The sequence below is a fragment of the Protopterus annectens genome, chromosome 14.part0 (assembly GCF_019279795.1).
Source record: "Protopterus annectens isolate FY-2018-M chromosome 14.part0, PAN1.0, whole genome shotgun sequence".
NCBI classification, from domain to species: domain Eukaryota; kingdom Metazoa; phylum Chordata; order Ceratodontiformes; family Protopteridae; genus Protopterus; species Protopterus annectens.
The window spans coordinates 1143982707-1144006139 of NC_056748.1; the positions used below are offsets into that span (position 1 = coordinate 1143982707).

At 41.9% G+C, this 23433-nt stretch overlaps 1 protein-coding gene across 4 annotated transcripts in view; it reads left to right on the forward strand.

Annotated features, from left to right (window-relative positions):
* LOC122789462 (peroxisomal N(1)-acetyl-spermine/spermidine oxidase-like) overlaps nucleotides 1-23433 on the forward strand; it is a 553705-nt gene that overhangs the window by 439831 nt on the left and 90441 nt on the right. For all 4 annotated transcript variants that reach the window (XM_044056941.1, XM_044056942.1, XM_044056943.1 and 1 more), the window contains exon 6: nucleotides 18293-18405. In XM_044056941.1, the coding sequence (XP_043912876.1) occupies nucleotides 18293-18405 (113 nt within the window). The remainder of the gene's footprint in view (nucleotides 1-18292; nucleotides 18406-23433) is intronic.

The following is a 23433-nucleotide window of genomic DNA, read 5'->3' on the forward strand; positions in this document are numbered from 1 at the left end:
AAAACAAAGACTCTTTGTACCAAAGGCAAGCGTCCAGTCTGGTGGACCCCAGCCATAAACAAACTCTACAACAAAAGGAGGAAGCTACTACAAGATAGAGCAAAATCCTTAAAAGGTAAGACACCCTTGATCACTATAAGTAACAAACTAAGAGCTCTCATAAAATCATCCAAAGCAAATTTTGAGAGAAAAATAGCTAAAGACTCAAAAGACAATCATAAGGCCTTCTTTAGCTATGTTAGAAACCTGGGAGGAAACTCCCAGATATGCTCAGAACTAGTTCAAAATGATGTGAAGATTACTGATCCTACAGACATTGCCAACATACTGGCTGACAGGTTCAGTGCAAACTTCTCCCCTCCCCAATGGAGAGATATCTATACCAAGCGATTGCAGCCCCCCAAACATCTCCAACGCCCAAGTGAGAACTGCTCTCTCCAAAGCAAAAAACACAGCATCCATGGGACCTGATGGTGTCCCCGGCTGTGTGCTCCACGAACTCAACGAGGAATTAAACCCACAGCTAGGACAGCTGTTTAATCATAGTCTTACTCTGGATACGTACCCAGGGAGTGGCGCACTGCAACTGTGGTCCCACTTCACAAAAGCGGTGCATCCACCGACCCTGGAAATTACTGGCCCATTAGCTTGACAAGCCTTATCTGCAAAGCCATGGAGAGGATCAAAATGGACCTCATAAATAAAGACATAGGGAATTTGCAGACTTTGGATCCATCCCAGTTTGGCTTTGTCAAAGGCAGATCATGCCTTCTAAACTTGGTTGACTTTTTCGAAACAGTCACCAAAGCCATTGATGAGGGAAAGGCAGTCCATACAGCCTACCTCGATCTGGCAAAGGCCTTCGATACAATACCCCACTCAGGTATCATTGAAAAACTCATCAGCTTAAATGTTAACCCATACATCACAAGATGGGTTGCAAACTGGCTGAGTGACAGAACCCACAGGGTCAGAGTTGCTGGCGCCATGTCAGACTCAAAGCCTGTCACAAGTGGTGTACCACAGGGCTCAGTCCTGGGCCCACTCTTGTTTGGCATCTACTTTTCCGAAGTACAAGCAAACACAGGAGGGTTATGGCTGACAAAGTTTGCAGATGACTGCAAACTGGGCGCCATAGTAGAAAACACAACGGATAACTGGTGCCAGAGCCATGGCCTAAAGTTAAATGCCAAAAAATGCATAGTCATACCCTTCGGGAAAAACAAGGTTACCCCTAGCTACCAAATAGGTGGCAATCCACTGAGCACAGAAGAAGTTATCAGGGACCTGGGGACCCAGGTTGATAGTAGACTGTCATTCGACACCCATGTAGCTAAAGTAGTTAGGAAGACCTTCTACATTGCCCACCTTATTATGAAGGGATTCTCATCTAGATCAAGGGAGGTCATAGTCTCCCTATACTCATCACTCATCAGACCAATGATTGAGTACAATGCCCCATTCGGAATGTATCTGACCCGACACTTGCAGCAGCTGGAGAGGCCACAAAAGTTCCTCACCAAAAGGATAAAGGGTCTCAAACATCTGTCCTATGCTGCCCGACTGAAAGAACTCCAGCTCTATTCAGTCGCCACCGCTTGCTCAGAGGTGACCTTTGCCTAACATACAAGGCCATGTCAAACCCAGATTTGATGAATATGCTTCACCTCAAAAATCTAGATCCGTCAGAGCCACAAGGCGGGAGACTTAAACCTCGACACGGCTATTAATAGGACGTGCTGGAGGGATAGATTCATCACCCAAAGACTCCCTATGCTGTGGAATAAAATCCCGGTATATGTGAGGCAGAGCACCTCGCTGGCCTTGTTCAAGAGAAATCTTGACCAATGGATGGGAGATCGCAGATATACCCCAGGGATTACCTCAGTGTCACTGCTCAACAGAGGCACAGCAGAATAATGGGTATAGTTCCCCATACTAAAGGGGTGGCGTAAGCCACAAAACTATGGGCTAGGCTTGTAAATGCCCTCGGGCAGATAGCCTAGTATGAACCTATGAACCTATACCGAAGCCACGCTTGGCGTTGAAACACAGAAAGTGGACAGGACCACCTCCACTCAAGGTGTCTTCAGACCTTCCTCTTCTTTCTCCATCAAGGCTTTCACCAAGTCCAAAGCTACCATGCACCCTAAGAGACCAGCTACACAGGGCCCATCTCCAGGCCCCATGCCTAAGAAACAGATGCTTAAAATGGCTGAGGATTTAATTACTCTAATCAGAGGTTCTCAGCCACCTCCGGACAAAAGACCCAGAGTGGAGGAAGATTTCCCCCTCCTCTGATCAGGGCTCCATTATTTCAGAGCACTCTGATTATCAGGAACAGTCTTACTCCCCTTTTGAAGACTCTGATGCAGAGGAATTTATCCCTTCTGTATCCCCCCCTGAGGATTACTCATTTGGTGAAACTCTGCATACCTTAAGGGAACACTTCCACTGGGAAGGCCAGGATTATTCAGATTCCAAGAAAAGGCTCAGGGAATTTCTTTTGTTACCCCAGCACAGGCCTCTGGCTATACCTCCTGTCCTGGACATCCTAGATGATGTTTACTTGGAGGCCTGCCTTAACCCGGATTCTCTTCCTCCAGCTCCAGTTAAGCCTGACAGGTACTACAGGGTTCCTGACTCACACCAATTTCTATACAAAAGCCATGCTGCTGACCTAGAAACCATCTCACAGGGGCCCAAGGGAGTTAAGGCCTCCATTGCCAAAAACCCATTGCCTTCCGAGAGAGATTCCAGATCCTTAGAAAGGTGGGGAAAAAAGGTATATACCTCGGCTACCTTATCCATGAGGGCCTTAAACTGTCAGTTTCATATGCTAAAATACCAACAGTTTCTGTTATCTCTATTGAAAAGTAAAATGTCACAACCAGACATGAAGGAGCTGCAGGATTTGATGCATAGTGCAGAACAAGTGGGTAAACATACCTTACAATGTGGTTTTGATGCTCTAGAGGCCTCATGTAGAGCTGCTGTTACAGGCTCAGTCATACGTAGGCATGCCTGGCTCAAGGAGCAAGCCTTGCCTGATCATGTCAAAGCTAAATTACTAGACGCCCCTCTTCAAAAGGATGTACTATTTGGGGCAAATGCTGAGGAAGTATTATGGAAAATGGAGGAAAAGGCTAAATCAATGCAAACTGTGAAAGAATTTCTGCAGGTCCAACCCCCACGTTTTAGTAGAAATTGGCCTTCCAAAAACTGGTCCTTTCCTGCCACAGACAGACCCCAAAGAGGCAGATACAGGCGCCCGAGGGACAGAGGACAAACACAAGGCTCGTACAGAGGCAGACAATGGCAAGCTCCTACACAAAGAGGTGGTGAGGACAACTCGCAATCTTTCAGAAAGCAAAACCAATTACTTTCCCCTTTGCATGCCAACCAGGTCTCAAATGGCAGCCCCCTTAGGAGGAAAGCTGGCACTATTCTCAAAAATTGGCATATTGTCACAAAGGACAAATGGATCCTGGACATTATAAACAGAGGCTACAAATTCCATTTTCATACCCTTCCAAAATGAAAGGCATGCCAAACCTGCCACACAATCAAAGGGCAGAGGCACAAAAGCAAATTTCAGGTCTTATAAACATGAAAGCTATTCAAGAGGTACCTACACACGAACAAGGTCAAGGTTTTATTCCAGGCTATTTCTGGTGCCAAGGAAGGGAAAAGATTGGAGACCGATTTTGGATCTTTCCATCCTAAACACATTCCTACTGTACCAAAATTCAAGATGCTCACTCTACAGCAACTTCTTCCCATGCTGGGCAAGGAGTCTTGGCTGGTAACATTGGACCTCAAGGAGGCATACCTGCATGTCCCAATCAGACAAAATTGCAGAAGATACCTCAGATTTCTTGCAGGTTCAACCCATTATCAATTCTCTGCATTGCCCTTTGGTTTATCTACTGCACCCAGAGTATTCACGAAATGCCTGGCATCAGTAATTGCCTACTGCAGACTTCAAGGGATACAAATATACCCTTATCTGGACGACTGCCTGATCCAAGCGGACAGCAAGCACATTCTTCTGAAACATCTGGCTTATGTAATAATATTATTAAACTCTCTAGGATACACAGTCAACAAAGAGAAATCAAGACTAATACCCTCTCGGAAGATAATTTTCTTGGGTGCCAATTTGGACACAAACACCCAGATGGCCTACCTCACACCAGAGAAGCAGGGGCAACTAATTCAATATTTCAGAACACTAGCAAATTGCACCAGGCTGACTGCAAGGAAAATCCTGCAAGCTCTGGGATTCATGGCATCTTGCATCTTACTAATCCCATGTGCAAAGCTGCATATGAGAAAACTACAATGGTACCTAAAAAACATATGGCCTCAACACAGCCGCAGTTTGGAAACAATAATACCATTAATTCCATGCCTGCAAAAGGAATTTCTGTGTTGGGCTCAAGCATGCCAAACAAACACAGGTCTTCCATTCAGCAAGCCTCAAGCAAATCAAGTCATCACAACAGACGCCTCGGACTACGCCTGGGGGGCGCACATGACAGACCGGTGCATTCAGGGCAAATGGACCCAAAAAGAAAAGCACCTTCACATCAATCAAAAAGAAATGCTAGCAGTGATAAATGCTATTATAGCTTTCAAGGACCTTCTACAACCATGTCAGCTATTGATAAGAACAGACAACACCACAGTTATGTGGTACATAAACAAGCAGGGAGGAACACATTCTTATCCCCTATGCAGACTGGCCATGTCACTTTGGAACATGGCCATGGACTTACAAATGGAACTACAAGCACAGTACTTGCCAGGCAAGGAAAACACGCAGGCAGACAACCTAAGCAGGAATATGACAGATCCACACGAATGGAAGTCGCATCCAAAAGTTTTTACAGAAATAATCCAAGAATGGGGAAGGCCAGACATAGATCTCTTTGCCTCTCACAAAAATCATCAATTGACAAAATTCTGCTCAAGGATCTTCCATCCAAAGGCCTGGAGAGTGGATGCTCTCTCTTTCAGTTGGACATCAATGACAGTTTATGCCTTCCCACCTCTTCCTCTGCTGCCCAAAGTCCTATTGAAGACCAGAGCAGACAGACCAAAGATGATCCTCATTGCTCCGGACTGGCCAAGGCAACACTGGTACCCACTCCTGAGGAGTCTGACTCATTCCCCACCATGGACCCTGCCTCTAATGCCTCTTCTTCTGACTCAGCACAGCTTCAAAACTCTTCACAGTCAGCTGAAAACACTCAGTCTAGCCGCATGGAAGATTCCTTAGCATCGCAGCAGGCCCTGCTCTCCAAGGAGGTGCAGGATGTCATTTTGGAGGTCAGAAGGCCATCAACTAGAAAAGCTTACTCTGCAAAATGGAAACGTTTTTGTGTTTGGAATGAGAAAAAGGGCCAGTGCCCTGGAAAACTGAATTTACCTCAAATACTACAATATTTGGCTGAACTGCTAAGCAGTGGACTTTCGTTCTCCTCCATCAAAATCCATGCCTCAGCCATTTCTGCAGAATACAACACTGATCCACCTTTATTCTCTCACCCTCTATTAAGACAGTTCCTCAGAGGGGCTAAGAATTTAAGACCTCCAAGAAAACAACCAATACCTGCTTGGGATCTTAATTTCATTTTGGAAAAACTGACTTTGCCTCCTTTTGAGCCAGCTGCCTCATCAGATTTTCAATATTTGTCCTGGAAAACAGCTTTCCTTCTGGCTATCACTTCAGCTCATAGAGTTTCAGAACTACAGGCTCTTATGGCTGTCCAGCCTTTTATCATCTTCCATCAGGACAGAGTTTCATTACGTACCAACCCGTCCTTTATGCCTAAAGTGGTATCCAGGGTAGCTTTAAATCAGGCCATACATTTACCTACTTTTTATCCTAATCCTCAAAACAAAGAGGAGAGATTACTGCATTCCTTGGACATCCACAGACAACTGCGTTGTTATCTGGACAGAACAAAACCTTTCAGAAAATCAGAACAGCTTTTTGTGGCCTATGCGGTAGGAGCTCAAGGAAAGTCAATATCCAAACAGACAATCTCAAAATGGATAGCCCACTGCATACGCTTTTGCTATTCCTTTCATGGCAAAACTGTACCTACAGGCATTAGAACTCATTCTACCAGGGCCACAGCCACCTCTGCAGCCTTCCTCAGAGGAGTTCCTACCAAGGATATTTTAGAAGCAACCAACAAAAATCTTCAAAGTAAACTCCAAAAATCCAAAAAAGCACAATGGGGCTGGAAACACAGAGGATACACCACCAGTTGAAACCAATGGAAACAACTTCCGACAATTTATTAACAGTTAAAAGTTAAGACAAAAAAAATATACATGAGCGCTTTCGTTAGGCCAAACGAAAGCGCGCATGTATATTTTTTTGTCTTAACTTTTAACCGTTAATAAATTGTCGGAAGTTGTTTCCATTGGTTTCAACTGGTGATATTTTAGAAGCAGCCACTTGGAGTTCTGTACATACCTTCTCCAAGCACTACAACCTACCATTATACTCCAAATCTAGAGCAGGCTTTGCCACTGCAGTCTTGCAGGGCATTTTGGCTCCACCTAGTGCCTACCACCCCTTTCTTAGCTTTGGGATTCTACCCATCTGTTATGACTGCAGCTGTATGCACGATGAACATAATACAGTTTTGTACCTACCATAAATGTAGATGTTCGAGTGCTAATACAGCTGCAGTCCAGGATGTTCTTCATCTCACATTGCTGCAGTCCTTACTTATGGGTAGTCCGCTGTCCTCGGTCGGCCCGAATACCAAGTATTAGGCTGACGTCGGTCATGGCGCTCAGAACTGACATCAGAGCGTCAGGGTATAAAAGCGCATGACCGACGTCATATCCTCAGTCTTTTTTGCCGCATGGTCCGATGCAGAAGCAGCGTTGCGAGTGCCGTTCGGCGTTCTGAAATTTTCGAATTCTGAGTTTCAGACTGAAACCAAGTTGGGCTAAGTACCCCGTTGGGGAATCTTTTTGTTTTTTCTTGCCTCAGTTAATTCCGGATGTCAGAAAAAGTGAATAATTGTATTTCTTGTGGGAAACAGATACCGCATAGGGATTATCACTCTCTTTGCATTCCTTGTTTGGGACCGGACCACGACATAGTCGGGTGTCGGTTTTGTGCTAGGTTTAATAAGCGCACTATAAAAAGAAGGTTAGATTGTGCTAGGTTAGTCTTTGGTAAGCGGTGTAATTATAATATGCCGTCGGATCCTCCAACGCCCGCTTCCACGAAGAAGCGCAAAGACAAATCCTTGAAACCTAGACAGGTTGATTCGTCCGTTTCGGACGCCGGTCCTGCAGAAGCTACAGTTGAGCAGGGGGCTCCGGCTGAAGTTTCTGTTGAGTCTCAGGGGGAAACTTTGATTTTGCAGGATGTGGCCTCCCAGGAGTCAGGTCAGGCTGAAGGGGCTTCTCAAGTTACTGTTCTCCCTTCTATGCCTAAGGTGGTTAGGCCTTCTGCTTCTATTACCAAGGCTTCTTCTAAGGGCAGGTCTGTTTTGCCTTCCTCTGGTGTCCCTCCAGGTACTTCTGGGTCTGTGCCTAAAAAGTACATGCTTAAAATGGCAGAAGATTTGATTACTTTAATTAGAGGTTCTATGCCCCCTCCTGATAAGAGGCCCAGGGTGGAGCCAGAGTTGGAAAGTTTGGATCAGGCCTCTGATGACTCAGAGTCTTCTGCTGAAGATATTCTAGATTTTCCTCCTTATTCGGATTCTGATGCAGAGGATTCCACTCCTTCTGCTTCTCCTCCAGAGGATTTTTCATTTTCAGAAACTTTGCATTCCATGAGGGAGCATTTTAAGTGGGAAGGACAGGATTTCTCTGATACAAGGAAGAGGCTTAGGGAATTCTTGTTTTTACCACAGCATAGACCCTTGGCTATTCCTCCTGTTTTGGATGTTGTTCAAGATGTTTTCTCGGAGGCTTCCCTTAATCCAGATTCTTTGCCTCCTGCGCCAGTTAAACCGGACAGATATTACAGGGTGCCTGAGGCTCATAAATATCTGTATAAGAGTCCTAGAGCGGACCCAGAAACTATTAGTCAGGGGCCTAAGGGTGTTAGAGCCTCTGTTGTAAAGAATCCGGTTCCTCTAGATAAGGAAGCTAGAGCTTTGGATAGATGGGGTAAGAAGGTGTATACCTCGTCTACTTTAGCAATGAGGGCTTTAAATTGCCAGTTTCATATGTTGAAGTATCAGAATGCTTTGGCAGAGGGCATAGAGTGTAAAGAATTGCAGGATTTAGTACATGTCTCTGAACAGGTGGGTAAGCATTCTTTGCAGTGTGGTTTTGATGCTGTGCAGGCCTCTTCTAGGGTGGCTGCCACTGGTTCAGTTCTTCGCAGGCACGCCTGGCTTAAGGATCAGAATTTGTCCGAGCATGTTAAAACTAGAATTCTGGATGCCCCTTTACAGTTTGAAGTTTTGTTTGGTCCCCCTGTGGAGTCGGTTTTGAAGAAAATGGAAGACAAGGCTAAGTCTATGCAGACTGTTAAGGATTTTTTGCAGGTGCAACCTCCAAAGTTTAGTAGAAATTGGCCTACTAAGGGGTGGACCTACCCTTCTTCTGATTCTCACTCTAGGGGTAGATCTAGACGTGGCAGGGGCAGAGCTCACAGTACTTTCAGGCCTAGAACTTGGACTTCGCCTGCACAATCTGCAGGTGAGGGCAGGGGCCAGTCCTTTCGTAAACAGGCCCAATGACCTGCATTTTCAGCTGCCAGATTCTTCTTGCCTGGCAGCTCCTTTGGGAGGAAAGTTAGCACTCTTCAAGCAAAACTGGCTGTTAGTCACCCAGGACAAATGGGTATTGGACATTATAAACCGAGGCTACAAGTTTTATTTCCATACATTGCCTCCTTTCAAAGGCATGCCAGACGTTCCTCCTCAGCAAAGGATAGAGGCTCACAAGCAGATTTCTTTACTTCTTCAAATGGGAGCTATTCAGCCAGTTCCTCTGTCAGAAGTGGGACTAGGATTTTATTCTCGCCTGTTTCTAGTACCAAAGAAAGGGAACACGTGGAGACCAATTTTGGATTTATCTATCCTCAACACTTATCTGGACATTCCAAAGTTCAAAATGCTGACGTTACAGCAGCTTTTACCTCTGTTGGGAAAAGATCACTGGATGGTAACTCTGGATCTCAAAGAGGCTTATCTTCATGTTCCTATCAGGCCCAGTTGCAGGAGGTACCTGCGTTTTCGGGCTGGAAATTTACATTATCAGTTCTCTGCATTGCCCTTTGGCTTATCTACTGCGCCCAGAGTGTTCACAAAGGTTCTGGCTCCAGTGATAGCCTTTTTCAGGTTAAGAGGAATACAGATTTATCCTTATTTGGACGATTGCCTGCTTATTGCACAACACAAGGACGAACTTCTTCATCATCTACAGTATGTGATGGCAGTGTTAAGATGCCTAGGGTATTCTGTGAACGAAACAAAGTCCAGTCTAGTACCCTCTCAGGACATGTGCTTTCTGGGTGTGAGACTGAATACAGCTTCCCAGATGGCTTTTTTGACCCCGGACAAACAAAGAAGCCTTTCTCTTTATTTCCATCAAATGTCTCTACAGTCCAGGCTGACTGCAAGGACAGTCCTTCAAGCCTTGGGGTTCATGGCATCTTGTATTCTGGTGCTTCCCAATGCCAAACTGCATATGAGGAAGCTTCAATGGTATCTCAAAAATGTATGGACACAACACTGCCAAGATCTAGACACTGTCATTCCAATAATACCTTGCATTCAGAAGGAATTTTTGTGGTGGGCTCAGGAATGTCACCTAAACAAGGGACTCTCTGTGACCCGACCAGAGGCGAGTCAGATTTTAACGACAGATGCCTCGGACAAGGCTTGTGGAGCACACCTCAATGGAAAATGGGTGCAAGACACGTGGCCTGTCAGACTTCAACATTTGCATATCAACTCGAAGGAGATGTTAGCAGTTCAATTTGCATTGATGGCTTTCAGGGATTTACTTCACCCAGGACAGGTGTTGATTCAAACAGACAACACTACTGTCATGTGGTACATCAACAAGCAAGGGGGAACCCATTCGTACCCTCTTTGCAGACAAGCGATGATTTTGTGGGAGACTGCTCTCAGTTTACAACTCAATCTTCAGGCAAGGTTTCTACCAGGAGCACAGAACTCCTTAGCAGATGTGTTGAGCAGACAAATTGTGGATCCTCACGAGTGGAAACTGGATCCTCATGTGTTTCAAAAGTTGACAGTGTTATGGGGGACTCCAGACATAGATCTGTTCGCTTCTCCACTAAACTACCAGTTGCCAAGGTTTTGCACAAAAATGTTTCATCCCACAGCTTGGAAGGTGGATGCTCTATCATTCAGTTGGAGCAATCTTCACGTCTATGCCTTTCCACCTCTGCCTCTCATTCCCAAAGTACTCCCGAAGGCCAGAATAGACAAGCCATCCATGATTCTGATAGCGCCGGATTGGCCTCGACAGCACTGGTACCCACTACTGAGGAGTTTAGTACGGGAGCCTCCATGGCCTCTGCCTTTGATTCCGCATCTTTTGTCTCAGGAGGGCAATCACTTCCTCAATGTCAAGATTCAGTCTCTGCATCTCACAGCCTGGCATATTCTGTTCTAGACCCTGGAGGGTCTCAGCTTCCACAGCAAGTTTTGAATGTTATTTTGGAGGCCAGAAGGCCTAGTACAAGGAAAGTTTACGCAGATAAATGGAGGAGATTTTTTCTTTGGAGCAAAGCGAAGAAATTTGATGTTTCCAAGCCTGATTTAAGTGTTTCTCTTCAATATCTTACTGAGTTATTGGACAAGGGTTTGTCTTTCTCCTCGATAAAGGTTCATGCTGCAGCCATTTCTGCTCACTATGATTGTGACCCTCCTTTGTTTTCCCATCCTTTGTTTAAGCAATTTCTGAGAGGGGCAAAGAACATAAGACCCCCACGTAGAGCTCTTACTCCTGCTTGGGATCTCAATTTTGTGTTGGAAAAACTTACTCTACAACCTTTTGAGCCTGCAGCTACTGCCGAGTTAAAGTATTTATCATGGAAGACTGCTTTTTTGTTGGCCATTACCTCTGCAAGAAGGGTTTCTGAATTACAGGCCCTTATGGCAGTGGAACCTTTCCTGATTTTTCATAAGGATAGGGTATCTTTGCATACTAATCCTTCCTTTATGCCTAAAGTGGTTTCTAGTGTGGCCTTGAACCAAACTATTCATTTGCCTACTTTTTATGCAAACCCCCAAAATAAAGGGGAGAAGATTTTGCATACTTTGGATATTCACAGACAGTTACGTTATTATTTGAGCAGAACCAAGGGGTTCAGGCAGTCTCAGCAGTTGTTTGTTTCTTTTGCTTTGGGTTCTCAGGGAAAACTGTTTCAAAACAAACTATTTCTAAATGGATTGGGTTTTGTATTTCTTTCTGTTATTCCCATCATGGTAAGGAGGTTCCGACTGGAAACAGACCTCATTCCACTAGAGCTACTGCCACTCCTACTGCCTTTCTAAGAGGGGTAGCTACAAAGATATTTTGGAAGCAGCCACTTGGAGTTCAGTACATACTTTTTCCAAGCATTACCACCTTCCTCTTTATTCTAAGTCTAGGGCTGGATTTGCCTCTGCTATATTACAGGGCATTTTGGCAGCCCCTAATGCTTTATGATTTTGCCATCCTCCCTTTACCTCTGCTTTGGGATTCTACCCATAAGTAAGGACTGCAGCAATGTGAGATGAAGAACATAGTACAGTTTTGTACCTACCATAAATGTAGATGTTCGAAGATCCACATTGCTGCAGTCCAATTTACCCTCCCTCCTTCCCCTCTGTAGTTTGGCATGGTAATATGGTTTGGGTGATGGTTGTTGTTGGGCATGTTTTTGGGAGGTATCCTGTTTTTGGGCTGTGGCTTTTCTTTTTAGGGCCTTCTGACATCTGGGGCAAGAAAAGACTGAGGATATGACTACCCATAAGTAAGGACTGCAGCAATGTGGATCTTCGAACATCTACATTTATGGTAGGTACAAAACTGTACTTTTCCTTCCCTCCTTCCCCTCTAGGGGTATTCTTTTATGGTGTATTTGCTTGCAACTACTGGTCTTTGATTATATTGCATTGCATTATTACATAATTTTATGTATTGCCTTCCTTCTGGGGGCACCTGACATCTGGGGCAAGAAAAACTGAAGAAAATGGCGTCGGCTGGTTCTTTTATACCCCTGTCGCACTGACGTCAGGGAAGAAGCGACGACAACCGACGCCGGACATAGACTTTGGAATTCGGCCGACCGAGAACCCATCTGTTATGACTGCAGCTGTATTAGCACTCGAACATCTACATTTATGGTAGGTACAAAACTGTACTTTCTTCAAGCTTTGGTCGCTCAGCCATTTGGACCTGCAACAACTACGGATCTTAAGTTTTTGTCTTGGAAAACAGCGTTTCTAGTGTCTATCACCTCTGCTAAAAGGGTTTCAGAACTGCAAGCATTGTCTATTAAGTTCCATACATGATTTTCCATAAGGACAGGATTTCCTTTCATACCAATCCTTCCTTTCTTCCCAAGGTAGCATCACAAGTTAACATCAATCAGGCCATTAACTTACCTGTTTTCTTTCCAAATTTTGTTAACAAAATGGAGTACAGACTCCACTTGTTGGATATTCATAGACCGTTACGATTCTATTTACACAGGACTAGAACCTTTCGTAAATCTGATCAATTATTTGTGTCCTTCTCTAAACCCTTTTTGGGTAAACCTATCTCTAAGGTCACTATCGCTAGGTGGATCTCCTTGTGCATCCTTCAGGTCTATAAGGATGAAGGTTTGTCTCCTCCAGGTCAGGAGAAAGCTCATTTGACTAGGTCAATGGCTACTTCTGCGTTCTTTTGATCAAGAGTCTCATTGGATGATATTTTTTCTGCAGCTACTTGGTCCTCATCTCATACCTTTATTTCTCACTATAAAATGGATTTGATTTCTAGAAGGAGAGCATCCTTTGGATCTGCGGTGCTCCGGAATATCCTTCCTTGAGGGCTACCCAGGAGTTTAGTAGCTGGGGACTCTGTCCCACAGGTTGAAGATCAAATACAGTAAACTACTTCAGATAAAGAAGTTATGTACTCACCATAACGTTCCATCTAAGTAGTTCTACTTGATTTGTCTTCAACCATCCCTCCCTCCTTCCCCCTGGCCTTACCATATGGACTGGTTTGGCTGAAATTTTAAGTGCGTAAGGTGTTTTTTCAGGTCTGGTTCTCAGTACAAGTGGCAGCAAACTCGATCTGGGGGTTGGAAGGTAGTGGAGGTGTATTATGGGTAAGGGGAGGAGTTTGGAGCTTGGAGCAGATGTTCATGAAATTGCCGGCTCGGATCTGGTACCAACAGGTTGAAGACAAATGAAGTACAATTACGCAGATGGAACGTTATGGTATCTACATAACTTCTTTTTTTCCTTAATTTCCTTTTTTATTAATGTACTATTTTTTTTTTTTATATTTTTGATGTAAAATAGTTTGTCCGTCTTAAGTTTCAAACTTGCTGTAGAATTTGTAAATGGTGTTGGAGGAAGTATTTTACATCCAAAATGTAAGATTTTCAAAACAAGTCCAGATCCCTTACTCATAAAATTTATGTTTTTGGCAGTTATTGGGGATTGAAGTCAGTAAATAATGACATACATTTGAATTTCAGACTTTCTTTCAGAAAATGCATGCTGATGCTAACACAAAAAATAGTTATTCTAGGAACTTTCTAAGTTTATAAGAGCAATATTTAAAATCTGTTCTTATTTTTGAGCCTGTCTCCCACCTTTGTTTTAGGCTTTATTCAGATTTTTTGAGCCAAGATGTTGAGAGGTATGCAGACCTTTTAACTGCTGTTGCCACTGCTTGATCAATCTCACTCTGTCTCTCTCACGTGCACACACACACACACACACACACTTGCATATATGCAAGCATGCATACAGTTGCTCACAGTCAGAAACATAAACACACATGCACATACACACTTTCATACATGCAAGCATAAATGCACTTGCACACAGTCAGAAACATAAACACATGCACGAGCGTGCACACATACTTTTCTTTCTTTTAAATGTTTCTTTGAATTTTACATGAGTTAAATAGCAAAACCGCTGCCTAGTGAATGTAAAACAATGGCTTGCTTGATTTCACTTTCACGCACACATATACTCATTCACACACTTTATTATTTAATTTTTCACTCACTAAACAGCAAAAGTGCTGCTTAGCAATTGTAAAATAATGGCAGCTGTTAGCTTTGTTATAATCCAAGCCCCACGGCAACTTAACTTGCTGCTGAGAAGCGTTGGACTTGTTTTTCAGCAGACATTACCTGTAGTTTAACAGCCTGCTGGAGAATATTCGTTAACCACTCAGAGTGGCAATGTGCAGGTCACCCATTCTCTAAACAGCAATCAATCTTATTTTTTTTTAAATTTCTTAAACATGAATTACTTAAAACCAAAGATTTAGAGAAAAGCCAAAGTCAATAAAAGGAATTAAAATAAGTTACTGAATTGAAATTGCACCAGAAAAGCAACAGCTGAATGGAAGTTATAAATCACTTCAGCGTTGTGTTTGAAAATATTAGATAAGCTCCATGTATGACTGGAAACAAAAAAATTAATCCAAAATTAAATATAAACTATGACCATTTGTAAAATCTTCATGCTTGAATCAATTATTCATGACTGGAGTCAACAAGAACAAAAACATGAAAGCACAAATTAGGGAACTGTTCCAACAAAGGTCTAAAAGACAGCAATCTTCCTTGTATCACTTGCCATATATTTCTCTTCACTGCAGCACTATCACTAATGTTACATCTTGATTAAAAAGACTTGCACATCCATATCAGTGCTGAACAATCCCACTAAAATAATCAATTAACCCCATTAAAGATATGGACATCAGATCTGTGAGTGGGTGGGCCAGGGAAATGGCATAATTACTTGACCTTTTCTACAAAGGCATGGATGTGTATAATTAAGTTAGACGTAGAGATAACGCGAATATCCAAATTCCATACAACCAGTGACCACACAGAGGAGACTTGAAATGTTCGCTTTTACATATCAAGGCTATAAATAACATTATGCACAATATTAAAGAAATTTAGCTACATACAATTCAGACAGATGAAAGACAAAATATCTTGATAGCCAGATGTCATTTTCAAATGTCTGTCTTCTGCCGGATAGTTGATTTTCGCTTGTTGAAATGACTTTGTCTTTCAGGATAGAAATGCACAGTATCATTGTAGTTGAAAATGCGGTCAGCAATGTTAATCAACCAGCAAATCTTAAAGATATCCAAAGCTAATAATACTGCTGGAGAATCCCTTTACTCTAATTACATAGCCAAAATATGGAATACTCTGCCCTTAGAAATAAAAACTGTCAGTTGTACAACAAAATTCAAAAAGATCCTTAAGACCCATTTAACTAATACATGGATTTGCTCTTGTACCAACTCTGATTAAGAACATGGATGTGCTCTACTACCAACCCTAGTTTTAAGGTAATCTAGCCACCCTAAGTATTGTAAACATATATCCTACCATTCATTTTTGTATTCTGTATAAAATATGCCTGTATTACCTGCAAATAATGTGCGGTTCGGTTCCAGTGTAAACTGTAAAGTGTTGTACTTTCTATTCTAGATCCCTGTACACACACAGTCATTTTTATTTTGTGTTTTTGTACTGTTTTTTCCATCATTGTATCCTTGTACATTTTATTTGTGTATTAATTGTGGAGCTTTTCTCCCCTGGCCTCCTCTGAAAAAAGGACAGCTTGTCCAGTTGGACTTTCCCGGTAAACAAATGTAAATAAATAACTACATAAATAAATGGCCAAGTTATAACACTTTAATTGAATGCCCTGTGGAGTAAAAAAAAGCCATAGCCCCCCTGTAATATAGTGTAATACTGTGATTCCATGGCAAAGGGGATGGATTCCTGATTGAACCCCAGTTAGCAGCCCTAGCACTGGAGAAGCCAGGCACAGAGGGAAAGGAGTGAAGGCACACAGCCTGCTCACCTCTTCTTTGGGGGGAAGGGAGAGTGTGTCTAGTCAGGTACACACTAAGTGGTGCTAACTTCCTGATGCAGACTGGAGACCTTGGTGCTGTTGCCTTAGGAGCATGGGGCAGGGCTGCCTGGAGGGAGTGCTCCTTGCAGAAGTGAGGGGACGACTGTCATTGTCAGCCAGTCACAGGCTCTGTTCATACGTCTTACCAGATTTGTGTAGCAAGGCTGGAGAAACCTAAATGGAAAAAATTAAGCCATCCCTGATGGCTGTCCAGTGATGGGTAGTGAATAGGAGGATTGACCAACCATGGAGGTGACCGATGATAGACAGTATGTGCGCAGAGTGCATAAAAACATGTAATCTCAGCTTAATTTTAATTTAATTGTTGAAGAAGCAACATTAATGAAATAAAGCCATCAGATAGTAGGATGGGCAGAAAGTGTGAGTCTCAGTAGTTCTTGTAGTAGGAGCATTCATTTTTTTAATAGTTTCAGAACAATCGTAACTGTTTTCGGCATTGAAGAACAGGTTTTAAACCAGGAACATGATTTTTATGTTGTCCTGTTCGATTCTCAGAGCGTCTTATGTGCGGAGTCATGCATGAATAGGTGTACCTTCGTTGAAGGTTGTGCGTCAGAGCTGGCAACTCGGCACGGAAAAATCTACTGCCAATCATTAGCAGACCGGAGTTCCGCTGTGGCGACCCCTAACCGGGAAAAAGCCGAAAGACACAACAACAACAACATTATTACTAGAGAACTCTGTGTAATCATGATGAAAAAATGTATTTATACAGGCAACACAATAGATGAGAATGGGCTGTAATTATTATTACTGAGAATTATGATTCTGTCTGTTCATAACCAAGTTGTTATATATTCTAGAAATGGATATGCAGAAAAGTGAAATTTGAGAGGTAAATCTTGACACCTACTGCGTACTTAGTGTACTGCCTCACATACAGTGGTCAGAAGCAAAGTATGTTTTGCTCTGTTGTTGTTGTGTCTTTCGGCTTTTCCCGGTTAGGGGTCGCTACAGCGGAACTCCGATCCGCTAATGATTGGCAGTAGATTTTTACATGCCGAGTTGCCGGCCCTGACGCAGAACCTTCAATGAAGGTATGCCCATTCACGCATGTCTCCACACAGAAGACATTCTAGCTGAGAATCGAACAGCACAACGTCTTACTGTGAGGCGACAACACTATGTTTTGCTCTGTAACAGCTGTTAAAGCTATAATTCACCACATACAAAAAGTAATAAGTAGTGTATTATCGCTTCTAAAACTGTTGTAGCTTTCTCATGCTGTTCTGTGGTGATAGTTGCTGTTTAAGCTCCAGGGTGAGACTAGAAATTAACAACACTAAAAGGTGCTTGTCAAAGTTTAACTACTTTTCTTTTGTCAGAAATTTGCTTAACAAAGTTGTCTTTCTGAACTCAGTTTATCTGTTCTGCTCCATGTTACTACACTGTTATTATTATTATAATCATCATTATAGCTGTTGTGGCTTATGTTACTGTTATCACAGATTACTATTTATGGGTCTCTTTAACTAAGCACATTACAGAAGAAACCACAGAAGGTAAAATATTTAGGATAAAAGTAGTAAACTTTAATGATTAGATATTAATGTGCATCATACAGGGAAATTAAGGATGACTGAATAGAGAACAGTTGGAGTGAGAGAAGGAAGGTTTCATTTGTCTGTGTACCCCTTTATGGCGGTCAGCAAAGCACAGCTTTAAGAGCTGAACACCACTGTTGTAGAGGCTCTTTTTTATTCTTAAATGATAATACAGTTGCCATTTGTATGTGGGAAATCATCCTATTGTAGAATTCTGCATTGCATCCAGTATGCCCTATAACATACCTGTCACACTCTAAAGTATCATTACCCATATGGCAGTGAAACGGAGGAAAACTGGACAGTGAATGACTGTAGGGATTTTTTTTTTAGTAATATTTACATAGTAGGCTTGTCTTAACTGAGATGCACACCATAGAACTTTTCATGTTTGCTGCCAGACAACTCCTAATTGGTTCTGTGGCTCCCACGGCTGTCTTTTAACTTTGGTGGTAGTGTAATTGGGGTGATGTGAAGAATTATTTATTTTGGTCGAAAATAGAGCCGTTCTGTTTTTATGTCTAGGGTCTGTACTTAACTCTCTCTTACTTACAATTCCTAATAACTAATTCTTTTTGCTTTTCCTAGATTTGGCCATGTTCTTTGTGGATGGATTGCAGGGTATGAATCTGAATACATGGAGAATCTCTCTGATGATGAAGTTCTCAATGTCATAACCCAGCTGCTTCGCAGATTCACTGGTACTGAGCACGCATTGTGAATTAAATATGATAAGTTTAAGTACTTAGGCCATGGCATGGTTAAAATAATTGAGCAGAATAGTTGATGCACATTTTTAATATTATTTTGTCCTCCAGACTACAATGGTACATCTGGCCATATTCTCCCATGAAGGAGCAAATCCACCCCTTGGACATGTGTCATACTGCCTTCCCCAAGCTTCCAGGATGATATCTTACACATCTTGAGAGTATGACATGGTACTGAACTACTGGGCAAGGTACATTACCCACCCACACCTGGAGAGCTGTCCCATTTAATTGTCCTCCACATATCTTAGCATTTCTCATGCTAGGAACCCCACCCCCTTACTCCTCCCACCAGAAGGATGGGGTCAGACAAGGTTACTCCATCCGGTAATTTCCCACTGGATGTATCATCATCATCATCATCATCATCATTATTATTATTATTATCATTATTATCATTATTACTATTATTATTGTTATCATTATTATTATCATTATTACTATTATTATTGTTATCATTATTACTATTATTATTGTTATTATTACTATTACTATTATTATTGTTATTATCATTATTACTATTATTATTGTTATTATTATCATTATTACTATTATTATTACTGTTATTGTTATTATTTATTATTATCATTATTACTATTGTTTCTCAAACAAGTCCATATGTGGATGCTAAAGAATTTTTGCTTTTAGGCATGATATTCAGCAGTTTTTATTTTGAATCTTTAACTGTTAATTTGATTGAGAGTCAATGACCCATCAAAGTAAGCTGCTTTTGCTGTATTGCTGTTTGTAGTATAACTTGCCTAATGAGATTATTTAAGATACTTTACATATGCACAAGCTTTCACTCTCAATCTCATGTTGGATCTAGAAGGTCTTGTGTACTTTGAAAGCTAAAGTAATTGTATTTCATTGTATTTTAATTTATTTCAGTTTAGTTTTTTTAGATTGCTGTTTTATATTCTGTTAGTGTTGTGTTTATAATTTGCTTTGTTTTCTTTAAAATATTTTTTGATTGTGCTAAGATTGCTGTGGGATTCAGTTTTACATTCACATGCATATCTACAGCAAGTGGGGTTTGGCTTTGGCAGCCTGAGTATAGCTATAAAGACTTAAGTAAAAAGTCATGAGCATTCGTAAACTATACAGCTGAATTACTATGTCCTAAAAGGGTCATTTGCATATATCCCACGTGTCTCCTCTGCCTTGGTTGGAGCTTTCACAAAGAACATCAGATACGACGTACATAAATGTGATATTTAGTGGTGTATACCAGTAGAATTACATTAGTAGACTGCGGTGGTGGTGCTGCGGTAGCGTTGTCGCCTCACAGTAAGACGTTGACCTGTTCGATTCTCAGCTAAAGCGTCTTCTGTGTAGAGACATGCGTAAATGGGCGTACCTTCGTTGAAGGTTGTGCGTCAGAGCTGGCAACTCTGCACGTAAAAATCTACTGCCAATTATTAGCGGACCGGAGTTCCGCTGTGGTGACCCCTAACCGGGAAAACCCGAAAGACACAACAACCAGTAGAATTACATTAGTGTAGGAGATGCTACTCACCTGCTTGTGTTATATGCCATACTGTCAGATTTCTCTAGCACATGTAGATTCACCAAAAGAGAGTCTTGCTCATAGGCAGTTTGACAACTCCTGTTTTTAAAACTTTGCTTTGCAGTGTTTGGCTGGTTACGTACATAATACGCATTTGCAAAGGACAACATGCATATTGTGTGAGTGATATACATGTGCACTTGCCTTATAATACTTTTAAATTCAATGGTCAGTTTAGGAAGCACCATGGCAGAAAGTTAAGGGAGTGCATCTGGAAATACTGGACACTGAGCATGATAAGTAACTGTTATGCATTTGTGAAGTCACAAAAGGAAGGCATATGTTGACAGTTGGTGGATACCTGTACAACCAGGAGAAGACAATTAAAGACAAAAGACACTGGTGTTGTAAACACAAGCCCACAGTACACTGCCATGGAAGACCCATCACGAAAGTAACCACCTCAGGCGATGAAGTGATAAGGTCGACAAGCCATCCCCATGTGCTAGAACACTCTGCTCATGAGCATCCTGCACTTTCAAGGGACTTCCCTTGTGAAGTATTGAGTGACTGAGTGAAAGGTGACGTGGCAGAACAGCTATCATCTTTTAGGCTTGTGTCACATACATATATTACAACAAAAGGCTGTAATGCAGTAATGTGAGAATCCACTGCATATAACAGGTATACATCCTGAGAGATGGCCCATACAACACAGGGAATTAATTTCCAGAAACAGGAGCAACATGGCTATATGAAAATGTGTGACCTCTCCATCAGAAATGTGGATAGAGGATGGAACTCCTGTAATCCATGAATTTGTAAGGAAGCAATTATATTCTGGTCATGGCTGCATCTAGGTAGGAGGAACATATAAGCTCTTCCCCTTTGCCTTCATTCTGATGAGCATCAAGTATGCCAAAGCATAGACTGTAATGTGGAACAACATTTTAGAATGGTTTCTACAAGTTTCCTTTCCAGCAGCATCAAAGCATATTGCTTATGACTTTGAACTAGCTGCCGTAAAAAGTCTGAAGTTGAATTTCAAAGAGTTGGACTGATGTCCGACTATCAGGATGCTGGGTTTCATGAGTTGATTAGGCAGATAAGTGCTGTAGATCAGTATATGCATATGTACCTCTAAGAAGGTATCCAAGGGCTTGCACACGTGTATAAATACTGAGCACATGTAAGTCTGACTGCCATTTTGTAGTGTGCCATCATAGTAGATGACATTTTAGTAGGAGGTTGTGATGAAGCCAAGCATGACAGAAACCTCAGAAAAGTTCTAGAAAGGGCACGTCAAGTGAATCATAAGCTCAACCCACACAAATGCAAATTTAGGTTACAATAAGTTACTTATGTTGGTCATTTATTTATGAGTACAAGCCTACAACCAGCCCCTTCAAAGCAAACAGCCATTCTTGAGATGCAAGGTCCAGCCAATGTTCAAGCCTTGCAAAGTTTTTTGTCATGGTCAACTACCTAGGCAAGTTCATTCCAGACTTGAGCCAACTTTCAGCGTCACTCAGAGAGCTGACATGTAAAGATGTATCCTGGTCTTGGTTGGAACAACACCAAAGAGCATTTGATGTCCTAAAACAGAGAATTGCTAGTCCACCAACTCTCTGATACTATGATGTTCACAAGCCGATTACACTTTCATGTGATGCTTCGAAATTTGGTCTTGGTACAGTCATTCTACAAGAGAAAATCAACCTGTTGCTTTTGCATTGAGAACTCTTACCCAAACTAAGATGCAGTATATCCAGACTGAGAAAGAGCTTTTGGCAATTGTTTGCATTTTCCAAGTTCCATGATTATGTTTATGGTAGACCTATCCAGATGGATACAGACCACCAACCATTAGTCACTATTTTCAAAAAGCCAATGCATTCAAGTACAGCCAGACTTGCACGCATGATGCTGAGATTGCAAAAGTACAATTTCAATCTTGTCTACAAGAAAGGCAAACTAAGGTTCTCAATCGGGTGATGATTTCGAAGTCATAGAAGTGAGAATTTTTTCCTCCACAAGTCTTGATGAGTTGAGAGATCAAACAGCCACGGATCCAGTTTTACATAGGCTCAACCACTTTATGAATCAAGGATGTCGTCACTGCAATCTAGTTTACCTCAAGAACTGCAACCTTATTTTCCATACAGAGATGAAATTTTGTCTGACAAAGGTATCATTATGAAAGGTGCAAAAGTAATTCTTCCCAAGTCCTTGCAACCAGAGTACATTACTGTCTTGCATTGTGGTCACCCAGGAACTGAATCGACCAGATTCCGAAACGACCTTGGTCGACAGTAGCCACAAACATCTTCGACTGGAATGGTCAACATTGTTTGGTGTTAGACTCTTGCTCCAATTAGTTCGAGGTTGACTTGCTTCCTAACCTAGGATCCAGTACAGTCATTACTAAGATGAAATGTCATTTTGCTGTGCATGGAAGTCCATACAACGTTTTCTGACAGTGGCATGCAGTTTACAAACCAACAGTTCAAAAGATTTGCTGAAGAATGGGACTTTGCTCATGTCACAAGTAGTCCAGAGTACCCACAGTCAAATGGTTTGGCAGAATGCGCAGTAAAAAATGCAAAACAGTTACTTCAGAAGTCAAAATGAGATGACAGTGATATTTTCTTGAATCTCAGAAATATTCCTCATGATAAACATCTTGGTTCAGCTGCTCAGAGACTTCTGTCGAGACATACCTGAACCTCATTACCACTTAGTAGTCAGTTGTTGGTTCCATGTGTCAAGAACAGCAGATCAGTGAAACATAATCTGTTGAGGAAGCACCTATTCCAGAAGTCCTATTATGATAAGACCAGTAAACCGCTCAATCCATTACTAAAAGGATAAGTGGTTACGTTGCAAAGATCCAAAGGTGATGATCGGATTGGTGTCCTGAAGAATATTGGTCCAGAATCGAGATCGGACATTGTAGAGTTAGAAGGAGCAATTTTCAGGAGGAATCAGAAACATTTGAGACTGGTGTCTGAGCCTATACCACAGCAAATAGCCTGTGAGAATGACTTTTTATCTCAGAGTGAGTTGTCCAATGTTCCAATTCCAGAGGACATTCCCATTCCTTTGATGAATCCAGAAGTTCCTGATACGAGTTGTGTTGTGCAGACTGTCCGTGTTGCTGTATTTAGTCCCAACTGTTGTTATGAGATATAGTCGATTCTCTAAACCCTGTAGCAGATATGAAGCAACTTGGACATGAATATTGTGTTTTATTCCTGATATACATAGTAATGCTTGCTTAGCTCTGCTATTGTTTTGCATAATGGACAGTCTTTTTAAGAAGGAGGATGTAGATCAATATATGTGTATATATACCTTTAAGAAACTATCCAAGGGCTTGCACATGTGTATAAATACTGAACACGTGCAAGAATGATTGCCATTTTGTAGTTAGCTTTTGCGATGTGAAC